This window comes from Bubalus bubalis, chromosome 24 (assembly GCF_019923935.1).
Source record: "Bubalus bubalis isolate 160015118507 breed Murrah chromosome 24, NDDB_SH_1, whole genome shotgun sequence".
NCBI lineage: Eukaryota > Metazoa > Chordata > Mammalia > Artiodactyla > Bovidae > Bubalus > Bubalus bubalis.
In genome coordinates, this window is record NC_059180.1 from 23185681 (window position 1) to 23198976 (window position 13296).

General features: G+C 39.2%; 1 protein-coding gene across 3 annotated transcripts in view; it reads right to left on the minus strand.

The window, feature by feature from the left end:
- Window positions 1-3736: 3736 nt before the first annotated feature.
- ANKS4B (ankyrin repeat and sterile alpha motif domain containing 4B) overlaps window positions 3737-13296 on the minus strand; it is a 35391-nt gene continuing 25831 nt past the window's right edge. For 2 of the 3 annotated variants that reach the window (XM_044935578.2, XM_044935579.2), the window contains exon 3: window positions 3737-5630. In XM_044935578.2, coding sequence (XP_044791513.1) covers window positions 4556-5630 — 1075 coding nt within the window. In that variant the 3' untranslated portion in view covers window positions 3737-4555. The remainder of the gene's footprint in view (window positions 5631-13296) is intronic. The other variant, XM_025274602.3, reaches the window with a different exon arrangement.

Here is a 13296-nt window from a genome sequence, read left to right on the forward strand (position 1 = left end):
ACAGTTTACATACCATAAGTCTACATTTTGAAGTGGTGGATGTAATTCAGTGTTATTAGTATATTCACAGGGTCATGCAACCATCACCACTGTCTAATTTCAGAACATTTTCATCACTCCAAAAAGAAACCCAGTACCCATTAGCAGTCACTTCCCATTCGTCTCAGCTTCTAGCAATCTACTAATCTACTTTCTGTTTCTATGGATTTGCCTTTTCTGAACCTTTGTATACATGGAATCATATATCATGTAGTGTTTTGCTTCTGGCTTCTTCTTACTGAGATTTCAAGCAACACAGAGCTTTCTCTGTTGCTCAGAACTCCTTTGGTCACAATCAATAGAGAACACAACTCAAACTACCTTAAATTGAATGAATGAGTGAGGGATAGAATTCATTGGCTCTTGTAATTAAGAAGTATTCAGGTAACTGATTTCAGCTATAGCTGTATCCAGGGGTTCCAGTTGTTATCGGGATCAGGACCCAGTCTTGCTCCTCTGTTCCCTGGCTCTGTTTTCTTCAGTGTTGGCTCCATTATCAAGTAAGCTCTCCCCTGATAGGGGCAGGATAGGTACCAACAGCCTGTCCTCTTCAGCAATCCTAGCAAAAATAGACATTCTTTTCCTTACCAGTTGGAAGTCTCAGAATGGAGACACACTGGAGCATCTAGGGCCTATGCCCATATGCGTAACACAGTGGCTAAAGGAAAGGAAGTGCTCCGGCCAGGTCAGACCCAGGTGGCTGTCATCACCTGGGGGATCCGCTTCCCCTATTATCCAGGCCTGGGTCACATGCCCCGACCTTGAATTCAGCAGTACAATCAGCCCATCTGACCACATAAGCTAACAAAAGGAAAGGAGTCTCTTACCAAAAAGAGGGAAGGCTGTATACTGGGTAGGCAAAATTTATAGATATCCACTGCAGTGTCAGTGCCGAAAAGGCTGTTAAGAATCATCTAGTCCAGCCTCTTCAGCTTACAGATGGGGAAGCTGAGATGCAGGGGTGCTTTACTCAGGTCCCCTGAATCACTAACAGAGCTGTGTTGTCCATGTCCTGCCAAAGACCCATTCAAATTCTCCCTCTCCAAGGCTTGCCTAGGCTGGTGCTAAGTCCGCAGAAAGAAAAGCATATTATTTTGCTTTGTTTTCTTACCCAAATTCCTCCTGGCAGGTCCTCTTCATGCTCTATGCAGCTTAGCCAAAAGTTTGGCATGCAGCCAGGTTGTCTAGCCTTTGCACTAAAACAAAATACCCATATGATCTACTCTGCACACCTCAAGTGACTATGGAATCTTTGGGGGGATCTTAATGGTCACAACTCTAAGGAATATGTAAAGAGGGTATGTGATAATGAGATTACCAAAAGCACCTTAATTTATTCATAGATTTCTTCTTTCATTTTTAAGAGTCCCTACAATAATTCATGCTAGGCTGCTGACAGAAAAGAAATAGTCCTCACCCCAAAGAGCACAGATTAACTCTCTCCAGCTATTTAGAGTTAGGGCAGGAAATGGATCTAGAATAGCTTGTGCAATAAGAAGTTTTTTGCCTTTCAAGGTTATTCTTTTCCATTTCACATTGCCCATCCTCCTCAAATGCTTGCTTTGTGAACTACTGAGGTCGACAAAAATCCTAGGAGTCAACAGACCAGAGTAATCTGCATCCTGCCTCCAGCCTAGGCATCACATCCAGTTGTTTAATGTTTAATGTTTATTGATTATCTGCTGTGTGACGCATTGGCACTTGGTGAATATCAGTGAATATAAGACAGAGAAAATTCCCTGTCCTAAAAGACCTTACATTGTAGTAGAGCAGAACCTAGCTTCTCTGCTATGGAAGTGGGCAGAGGAGAATTCCCAGGAGCTAGAACTCTTTAATTTGCCTCCTTTGCACCTTCATATGTTAAGTTGTTGGTTTTGTTTAGTCACTAAGTCATGTCCAACTCTTTGCAACCCCATGGACAGTGGCTCACCAGGCTCCTCTCTCCATGGGGTTTCCTAGGCAAGAATACTGGAGTAGGTTGCCATTCCCTTCTCCAGGGAATCTTCCCAGCCCAGGGATTGAGCTCAGGTCTCCTGCATTGCAGGCAGATTCTTTACTGTCTGAGCCACCAGGGAAGCCCTCATATATAAGAGCCAAAGTTAATTCTGTTTGGTTCATACACTTTAAACCAAATTTGCAATAATCACTGATATAGAATTTATCCTTTAAGTGGAACAGGAGTTATTCATAGAAAGGTAGATGAACCTGTGGAGTCTATAAGCTGGAATACTTTAATAAAAATATAAGGCAACCATTTGGGGGAAAAAATACCTAACAACGCATACTAGCCTCACTATTTTATGTTATTCACTGTTATTACATAAAAGGATTATGTTTGCACCTTCCTTTTTTTAATTCAGCAATTTGAAGTTTTATGTGAGGTTTTAAAATCTGCATGTTCTTCAAATTCATATCCCTTTTCTCATCACAGAATTCACGTAAACTCCAATGGAATTGTCCTGGTGAGAGCTTCTAGTCCTGCTGGGCAAACATCCCCTTCCCATATTTCTGAGCAAATTGTGACCTCTCCAGTAGGGCAACATGGAAAAATTCCAATTAGAAACAATCAAATCCCATGAAGCAAGACTAAATCCTATAATGCTGAATTCCAGTAACATTTTTGCTGGCCTATCTTTTCTCATTTTCCCTTTTCTATTTCCTATTCTGTCTTCCAAGTACCAAAGCTGGTTTCCAGCTCAAAATTCTTTGTACCACCCCCATGCCACTTCTCATTTGCTATAATACATCATCAAGCTTTCTATATTATTTTTAACCTCTGACAGTGATATACAAAGCTCTGCTGTAAAGCATCCTTTGTGCTAACAGTAGAACTCTCCTAGTGGCTTATATTTCTCTTATATCCTAGCATTGTATCATCAGGTAGATTCTGGCGTCTTCTTGGAGAGAGGATCCTGGCCTCTACAATAATGAAATACTAATACAGAAGGACTCAGACACTACTACTTTTTTTGAATGCCTTCTAAAATTGCTTTCGTGTACATTATTTCCTGTACAATTGCAATTTATTCCAGAACAATGCAATGTGATATTTGTAAACATAGTAATCCCGTAGTGTAACCTATTTATTCAGTGACGGACAACTTTCAGTGCATTGATTGAAGAAGAACGTGCCAGTTGTTCATCAGATTCAAGCATTTGTATCCTCCATGGTTCCTCTTGAAGTAACACAAACAGCTGTGAATAAGGAAGCATGCTGAAGCTATTTCTATGTTATACACGTAATTAGTGGTAAATTCCATTTAATGCATGTCTGCCTATAAAAATCCAGTGAAGCTTTACTATTCAAGTAGGGTTTCATCTTGAATTTGAGATTACCATTCAAATAACAGCAGCAGTGTTAGTGTTGACTGTTTATATTGTAGAACCTACATGTATTCAGATGTGCAGAAATGGTGATAGACAACAATAAATAAGATATGTATATAATACCCATACAAAAATTCAACTTTTACAATTGAATTTTCCCAACAAAGAACCTAGATTTCTTTTTCCTTTTTTAAGTTTCAGGAGGCACTTATGCTTAGGAAAAAATCATCTAACCATCTAAAAATCATCTAATCATCTAAAAGTCATCTAATCTTCTTTTCTGTATTTTTATTTTCCCCTCCCTGTCTCTCTTGTCTTAAGGACGATCTTATTCTGCTAGGACTGCTGTAACAAAATACCACAGACTGGGTGGCTTAAACAACAGAACTTTATTTTCTTATAGCTCTGGAGGCTGGAAGTCCAAGATAAAAGCAATAAAAAGTTTGGTTTCTTCTGAAGCTTCCTTTTGTGGCTTTCAGATAACTGCCTTCTTGCTTTATCTTCACATGGAGATTCAAGCACATCACCAGTGTGTCTACCTCTTCACAGGATGACTGGAGTTAGAATCCCTAGACTCCGTAGAAATTAAGCATAGAAATTTTGGAAGGACAAAATTTAGTCCATACAAGTACCGTACAGTCTATTTCATCTCTCTCTCTACCTGACATTCTCTGTGTTCCCAAGTAGGAATGTTACAGACCCATTTCTATTACTTGTAAACATGTAAACATCTGATTAGGATTAGACACATTCAAGTTGGGCTCAAGCCACAGGCCAATGGAGGAATCTTAGTTTCCATCAACAGGTAAAGTCATGGAGCTAAGGATCAGAAATTAAGCTAGTGTAATAGGAGACTATAATTTTAAGTTCAGAGTTAGGAAATAAAGTCTTTTCTATTCTCTGTCATCCATTTAATCCTTTCTATATTCAAAAATATCAAAAAGATAATTGAAGAGAAATGTCATTTCCTTATTCCCATTTCTTACCTCCTTAAATGGTTTATATGAATTTAGGTACAGAGTATTTCTCAGAGTAGAATTTGGGCTTCTCTCCTAGGTGGACACCTCCAAAACCCTAGAAATCCAGTAGTCTGGTATTGGGTACAGAGTAGGTATTGCCTGGAATATCTCCAGTGGGCCACAGCATCACCCCCACCTCTATAGACTCACCCCATTGACCCAACATTCCATCAGAGGTTGGTGTCAACCAACTGGCCTGGCTGTTGTAGCACCTGCTTCCTTCTATTTATGGCATTAAGAACTTTCTTCCTGGGACCCAGCTGCATTTGTATGCTCTGAAGGTCCTCATCAGAGCAAAGCAGCAGAGCTTCCAGATCAATCTGCTCTCTCATGAAAATAGGAAGGAATTCTTCCAAGTAGTGGGACTGTAAGAACACTTCGAGGGGAGTAGCATCAACCACATCTTCCTCCCATTCCACTTCATCCTCATCCCAAGGCAGATCATCTTCATGGTGGTTTTCCTCTCCCTCTTCATCAGCCTCAGCTTCTCCTTGTCTCTGAAGCAACTCACTGGGCATTGTAAACCCCAGCTCCCTCCTGCTGTCTGAGATGTCTTCAGGGCTGAATATTCTATTCCTTCCAAAAACAACATTTCCTAGACCTGGACGGTTGAGAATGGATTCGTGTTGCATACAGCTGTCCCCCTTTTCAGAGAACTGGAGCTTCTCTATGAAGTCCCCTGAGAATTCATCTTCCTCATCCTCTCTGAACACTTCCATCACATTCTTCTGTCCACTTCTGCTCTCATTCCCTAACTGCTCAGCTGTATCTTTGTTCTTCTTGAACTTAAGCTTGAGGGTATCTTTAATACCCTTAGACAGTGACCCAAATGTGTTAGAAGCAGAAGCATTTGAAAGGAGTGACCTAGAGAAAGTTCCCTTGGAAGAAGAAAGAGTCCCAGATTCCTCCTTGCTGTATGTGCGGGCCATCTTATTTTGGTGCTTCTCTTGGAGCCTCTCACACTCTTTGATCTGCTTCTTGACATTCTTCTGAGCCTGCTCCTTCTGCCTGGTGACTTTCTTGGGGTTCATGACGTTCTGGGCAGTGGCAGCCTTATCCAGAAGAGCGACACATTCATTCTGCTCTCTGCTGGCAGCTGCATCCAGTGGAGACTGTAAGTCATTGTCCAGAGCAAAGATGTTGGCACCAAAGTTGATCAGGAACGAGACGCAGTGGGCATGACCATTGGAGGCTGCATAATGTAAAGGAGTATTTCCCCAGATGTCACATCTATTAGGATCCCCTCTAGAAGAGAAAATATAAACAATACATACTAATTTTTTCTCTGAAGATGAGGTCTAAGAAATAAAAAAATTAAAATAAAGAACAAAATGCAAGTTAATCTTGCCTTGACATTGTTACAAGATAACTTCGAAAGTCCAGATATGTCACATTTAGGCATCACATGGCCAGAAACAATCCATATCTACCTTGTATCTCATTTTTAGAAGCAAAAAAGCTTTCTAAGAAATTCCCCAAATGAGTAACTTTCGTGTCTCATTGGCCAGAATCAGATCACATACCTAGGAGAAAGGAAACAGAGCTACCTTCTTTATCTAAGATCAATTAGATGTTTCCCCTAGATAGGATTACCCCATGCTATGCTGGTAAATGTTAACAACCATCTCATTAAGGGAAAAGAATCAAACACTGATTTGTATAGCATGTGCCAATTTCTGTGGTGTAAATACACCACCATAACATATTTTAAGCACTAATATGACATTACTGGACACAGAATTTGGAAGAGAGACATAGTAGCAATTGATTAGAAATTATTCCCACCACATAGATATTTAATAGATGTGCACAATCTTAAGAGCAAAGATAATAGTAAAATGTGGTAAAATAATTAGAAAGGAATAAGTTTTGAGTGTTACCTTTTTAATATAATTTATTAAATTTAAGTTTATATAATTTTATTTTTAATAATGAATTGTTTATCTGATTCAGACTTCCTAAAACCTTAGCAATCGTCTCTTCTGAGCTTGTTAGATAGAGCTGGTTCTGAAACCACATCCTGTACCTTAAAGGATCAAGGTTGATAAGGTAGAAACATCAAGAACACCAAACCTGTTTCACAGAGTACCAGGGAAACCACAGATGTGGAAACAACTTGCAGAAAGTCCCTCCAACTGAGCATGAGCATCACACAGACGCCCTGAGGGACTCGAACGACTGATGGTGCACTCTGGATATCACAGGCTGAAAACCCATTACATATTATGGACTGGGCCCTTTCACCTCTAAAACTGCACATGTAACCCATGAGAGGCATGAAGGACTGTCCAGCCTTCACTCCTGAAACTTACATTGAAACTTACTTTCCATCATTTGTTTCTAAGCAGCCTCCCCCTCTTTTTCCTTACTTCCACAGTAAATACCCCATTCAAAAGCCAATCAAGGAGATGGATCTAAAGCAGTGCCTCTTGTCTCCTTGTTTTCCACCCTTCAATAAAGCCTTTTCTCTCTGCAAAGACTATTGCCTTGGTCTTTCCATTGCACAGTGGGCAGCAAACCCACTTGCTCAGTTACAGTTCCAGCGCATAACTGTTACCTCCTCTGAGTCACAGGTAAGGAAATAAATAACAACAAAACTGGTTTTCCAACAGCAAGAAACAAAAGAGGAATGGATGTTGGGCAGGAAGCAGTGTCTAATACGACTAATATTTGTACAAAGGGTCTATTGATTCCTCACTTTACTTTCACATAATTGCCGGGGTCCAGCCCCGGCTGATCTAGGGTATTCGAAAGGGAGATGGTGTCAGCGACTATTTATTTATTTATTCATCAAAGATATAAAGAATAATAGAATGAGGATAGCTCAGTAAGAAAATTCAGTGGAGAAAAGAAGCTGAGTAGCTTGGTTTACGCGGAAAATCAATATAACCCGTGACACCAGGTTAGCTTTGACCACGGAGGCCACAGGCGCCCTCTCGAATAGCGGAAGGTGCCCCACCTTAGACACCTTCTCCAGTGGGTCTTAGAAGCCCAGGCAAATAAATGGTCACAGAGGATATCCGCGCTCCAGATGGACACTCAGCTGAAAATTGAGGGGAAGAATGACATGGGGAGACCAAGCTTTGGCGAGCAAGGCCCATAGCTTTATTTTCAACAGGGGCTTTTATACCCTGAGTTACACATAGAGGATAATAGGGGATGCAAAGTCAGCAGTCTTTGATGCTTATCAAAAACCAGGGTTTCTTTCCTGTAAATTTATCGTATACAAATGGTTTAGGTGATTTACATCATCTTCTGGCCAGAAGGCCTATTAACATTTTATGACTCTTGACAAAGACTTATCAACAAAGACTTATTTTCTCTAAGAGTAATTATTTTAAGGTTTGGCGCCATCTTCCGAAGATAAAATTGCATTCCTATAGGGCGGATGTGAAATGGGTTTACAACAAAGGAAAGAATTTATTACCTTAAAGGTCTAAAGTTGCTAGCACCAAGGCCACTACTTGTTTTTTCTACATACCAACTATATTAATTAATACACATTCAAGGTACAATTCAGGGGATGTGGAAACTTGGCAGCAAGCATTGGCTCATCAATGAAATCTTACTAGTTTTATTCTGACAGTTTCTAACTCTCTGAGAGGCTCTAAGCTATTTGAATATCTTAAGCTTCCCGTGCCTCTCGAGGCTGGGAGACTGTAAACAATAGTATGCATAGCTGTAGGAGTCCGGGTAAACCTGTCAGGCGAATTAGAGAGCCATCTGAGGGGTTTACTCCTAATTGCCCAGGGACTTTATTAATTGGAGCTATAAGTTAACTCTTTGACAGAGAGAGTGAGATGGTGGTGGGGGACAGCCCCTGGTAAAGTCAGAGGTGAGAGCACAAAGCAATAAAGTAGGCAGACTCTGGTTTTTTTTGGTGGGTAGATGCTCGAGAATATCCAGGGGGACTCCTGAGGCTCAATCCCACCTTTGCGTATGCCAAGCCTCCTTTCTCATGACCTTTGTCACGAGTGGAATGTCTCTCGCCGGCTCCCGGCACGTAATAACGAATGGTTTGGGCTTCCCTAATGGCTCAGATGTAAAAGAATCTGCCTATAATGCAGGAGACCCTGGTTTGATCCTTGGGTTGGGAAGATCCCCTGGAGAAGGGAATGGCTACCCACTCCAGTATTCTTGCCTGGAGAATTCCATGGATAGAGGAGCCTGGTGGGCTATAGTCCATGGGGTTGCAGAGTCAGACATGACTGAGCAACTAACACTACAATGGTTTAAGGTAGAATTGGGGGCAATGTTAGATAGCATTAAGGATACATGGTAGGTAAAGAAGATTTGTGGAATGAATGTCTACTAGAATCCTGCCCCAGGCTAAATCACCACCCCTTGCCCTTCTCCTGTGAGGCCTTAAGTTACGAACAAGCATAAATGAAAAGTAATAACTTACTCTTAACTATGACTCTGACCCCCAAGCCACTGTTGAGAACTCTGATAATACAGGTACTAAAGGGCACCTTCCCTTGCCGTAGTCCAGACTCCAAAATCAGGATCTCTGCAACCTTTGGCCAGGCTAGCCCCATGGGATGGCAGGAGAGAGAGTCTGAGAAGGTGTTTTAACACTCCTGGTAAGCAGCAGGTGAAACAGGAGAAAAGGTCCATGCCCTTGCAACTGGCATGTTAATGCACTGTGATCCTTCTGTTTCTTGCTATTTAAAGTTTGGTCCGTAGACCAACAGCAGTAACATCACCTTCAAGTTTGTTGGAAATGCAGAATCTTGGACCTTATCCCAGACTTCCTGAATCAGAATCTGAAGTTTAACAAGATCCCCAGGTTAAGTTCACTGCAGGTTAAGACCTGCAGTAGTTAAGGTGATCCAACCAGTGTCCTATAATTTAGTGAATCAGATTTGTATTATAATTGCTGCATGGGAAACTTTGGTTTCTTCATGCTTGTTTGTTACAAAGCACTTACACATTCACTGCCCCCACCACCACTGCCACCAATCACAATCTTGCTCTTAAAAAACAAAAAGAAGAACAACTCTCAGAGGGGTAAATAAGACGAAGCACTCAGTTGATTTGCCCACCAATTCACTGCAGTACACTTTGGATCAGGCCTGCCTCTGTGTCTAATGGTCTCCAACACAATATGATCTTACGTTAACTCACCTCAGCTTTACCTTTTATCTGCAATGAGGCCTCAAGTTCAACTTTTCTAGGACTCATTGTCCTCATCTATAAGTTGAGGATAATATTATCTACTCATAGAATTATAATGTGAATAAAGTCAACATACATAAAGCATTACAACAGTGCTTGGTACATAGTGAATACTCAATAAATTTTACCTGTTATCACTTCCTTTGACTCTAAACTAAAAATATTTAATTTCATATATTTTTTTCTCATACCCATCTGGTAAACTCTTGCAACACTACAATAACTCTTCTGGCCTTTCAACTCTCATAATATTAATTTGTCAAATATACCCTGTCCTGTTTAGATAGTATATCTCAGAGGGCAAAACCTGTGTCTTTTGTCCTTTGTATGGTATCTTCCATATCTCCTAGCAGATGTCTCAAACACAACCTAAAGAAGCCAAGATGTGATGTAAGTAACTTAATGGGGCCACGTTTTTGTTTTTTTTTTTCAACAAAGGAGTAGTTAAGTTCAAGCTCCATCTAAAAGAACAGGCATTGTTCAGCTGTGGCTAATTGCTATCCTGAATAAAAGCAGACACAACATTGCCAGAGCTTCCATTTTCCAAACAAAACCAGAAATCCAGAATTTCAGGTGAAGCTTTTTGATTTTTAAATGTTGGCTTAAATTGAAGAGAAAATTACAGTGAGGTCCAAATTAAACATGCTCATGGGCTAGATCCACGTAAGGTGACAGTTGGCAACTTCCTTCTGAGGAGAGAGAACAGTGAGTGTAAGCAGATGCACATAGACGTGACATTACATATCTGGGACACCAGAAATATACTCAGTGTGGCCAGAGATAGAGGAAGGGAAATAAGTTCAAAGAGGAAGGAGAGAAAATGAAATTGAATCTAAGGAAAGCAAGTATTAAATAACATGGTTCTTTTGCACAACCCTTTTCAAAAGGGGTCTAGTCAGTCTGCCTGATTTAGTTGTCTGGATCAAAGCAGACCTCTTTCAATCTTAAAAGAGTTGTGTATCTTAGGGAAGGAAGCACAGTACCCTCAAAGGTGGAATTTCACTTTTCATTCATTTTAACCAAACACCACATTCAAAAGACTTCAAAGAGAGGTTGTAAAACATCTAAGACATTACTGCAAATATAAACATATGGGTTAAATTTGCCTGATATTAGATTGGATAAGTTAAAAAAGAAATTATTGAGAGGAGTGAGTTTGGGTGAGGATGTTACAAGTATTAAGGGGTTGGATTAAATCCACATGCTTCAGGTCATAAAACAGTGGAATTTTCCCCACCCAAGGGAACTTAAATGATCCTTCAAAAATAGGAAGAACATGAAGAAAACCTGAGGTGACCCTTAAAGATTGTTCCTCTCTTAAGAAACACAAAATTCCAAATTTAAAGATGAACCTGTCAGTAAGCTGATTCATGAGTTGCCCTGGAACATTTAAGCTATTTCCACTTGCAGAAATTCTATTTACAGACAACTTTCCAAATTGATGTACTACTTAAATTAAAATTTTTTCTATTGACAATTTGGGGGTTCTTCTTAACTCTGTCTTTCAATCTCTGGTGTCCTTCACATTTTTTGATAGAACCACTACACATGCCTGTCCAGTTATTCAAAAACTCATCCCCCTCGTTTGTTGATCTGAATCCAATATTGATGCCATATTGTTTCTGTGGTCTAAATTAATAAAATTTTTATTTGATTTTTTTCTATCCTTTGTTTATTCCCAAAAGAGAAACTCAATGAAAAGACTTTAAGTAATCATATTTTGCCCTTGCTTTTTGGTAGATTAGTACATTTCGGAAATAATTTGTAAACCTGGATTTTTATTATTGTTGCAAAATAGGCAATTTTCTTATATTAAATTACTCTAAGCATCTGTTCCATTTCAATTTCTCCTTTTGAAGTTGATTTGATTTTTTCTGGTGTTGTTCTCAGAAAAAAAAAATCACTTTTTCAAAAAATGTTTTTCTACATAAGAAGGAATATTTAGACTCATTAGTAATCAAATAAATGCAATTGAAAGTAATACACCACCATCTGTTTGCCTATCAGATAGGCAACAAATAAAAAGAATAATAATACTCAGTTTTGGCAGGAGTGTGAGGAAATGAAGAATGCTGGAGGAAGCATAGTGGTTCAAATTTCCTGGCACAGTATGTGCCAAAAGACTGTAAAACATAGTGCTCCTTTGAATCAACAATTCTGCTTTAAGGAATTTATCCTGAGGAAATATCAGACACTTGTGCAAAGATGAGTGATGAAGGATGCTCATTCCATCTTATAAAAAAACTGGGTTCAAATTAAATGTCGTGAACAAATAACTGATTAAATAAATTATAATGAAACTATAAAGCAGGATACCATATAGCCACTGAAAATAATGTCATGGATCTCTCCTTTTAACTGCAGATGGTCAATACTGTATTATTAAATAATTAGAAGAATAATCCAGAAGAGTTTGTATACTGTGATTGCCTTTTTAAAAGGGCTGAACATAGGTACATTTAAGTTTATGTTCTTAAAGGGAAACATCTGAAGGAATATATACCCAAATGTTAATGACTGTGAGAATTCATGTGATTTTTGATTTATTAAGTATATTTTCCAATATGACATGAAATGTTACAAGAAGTTTGTATTCCTTTGAGAATCAGAAAGGAAAAAAATTATTTTCATTTTAGAAAATGAAACAAAAATACTTTTAAAAACCCATGCATTTTTTTTATTAAATTCATTTTTATTTTTCAGAAGAATGTCACACTCTTAAACAATGTTGAATGAATTCTAACATCTTTCCATTAAAATCAGGGGAGCTTACCACTGAAAAGCTCATGTTTCACTCGTTTACTTTTATTTTTTTAATTTAAATTTATTTATTTTAATTGGAGGCTAATTACTTTGCAATATTGTATAGGTTCTGCCACACATCAACATGAATCCGCCACGGGCGTACACCTGTTCCCCATTCTGAACCCCCTTCCCACCTCCCTCCCCGTACCATCCCTCCGGGTCAAAGCAAAATTAAATTCTGTATAACTGAGGCCATCTTCCCAATGTAAAACATGTAATTATTGCTTTCCATCTTTAAAAGTAAAAAAGGAAGAAAAACAGTTTTTAACAAAGCCAGAGTTTGGATATTATTGCTTGCCACATGATCCGTAGTTCAATCAGGTAGTGACAGATAGACACTAAAATCATCAGACTGCGGTAGACCTCAATAACTGGTTAATATCTAAATTCAATTTTTGATTGGTTTTACTTTTTAGCCCCCTTAAATGTAATGGGCATTTTGTTCCCACACAAGTGCTTAAAGATTGGCTATGATCAAAATCTGCGTGCAATGCAGGAGACCCATTTTTGATCCCTGAGTTGGGAAGATCCCCTGGAGAAGGAAATGGCAACTCACTCCAGTATTCTTGCCTGGAGAATACTATGGACACAGGAGCCTGGTGGGTTACAGCCTATGGGGTCACAAAAAGTCAGCCACAACTGAGTGAATAGCACATACATGCAATGATCAAAATGGGTGGTGACCTGCGAAAACCCTTATAAGACATTTTTATAAGTTTATACCAGGCCAACTTAACAAATCTTAAGTGCTTCTGGAGAGAAGGAAAAAAACCTGGGATGTATTAATACTGATCCAGAAGATAAGAGTTGAGAAGGAAGGACTAACCAGGGTTAGAATGTTGATGCTCATAATCAGTTTTTAATAAATACCAAACAATGGACTGGATTTTGACATTATATTGAGAGAAATTACCATGCCAAATATATA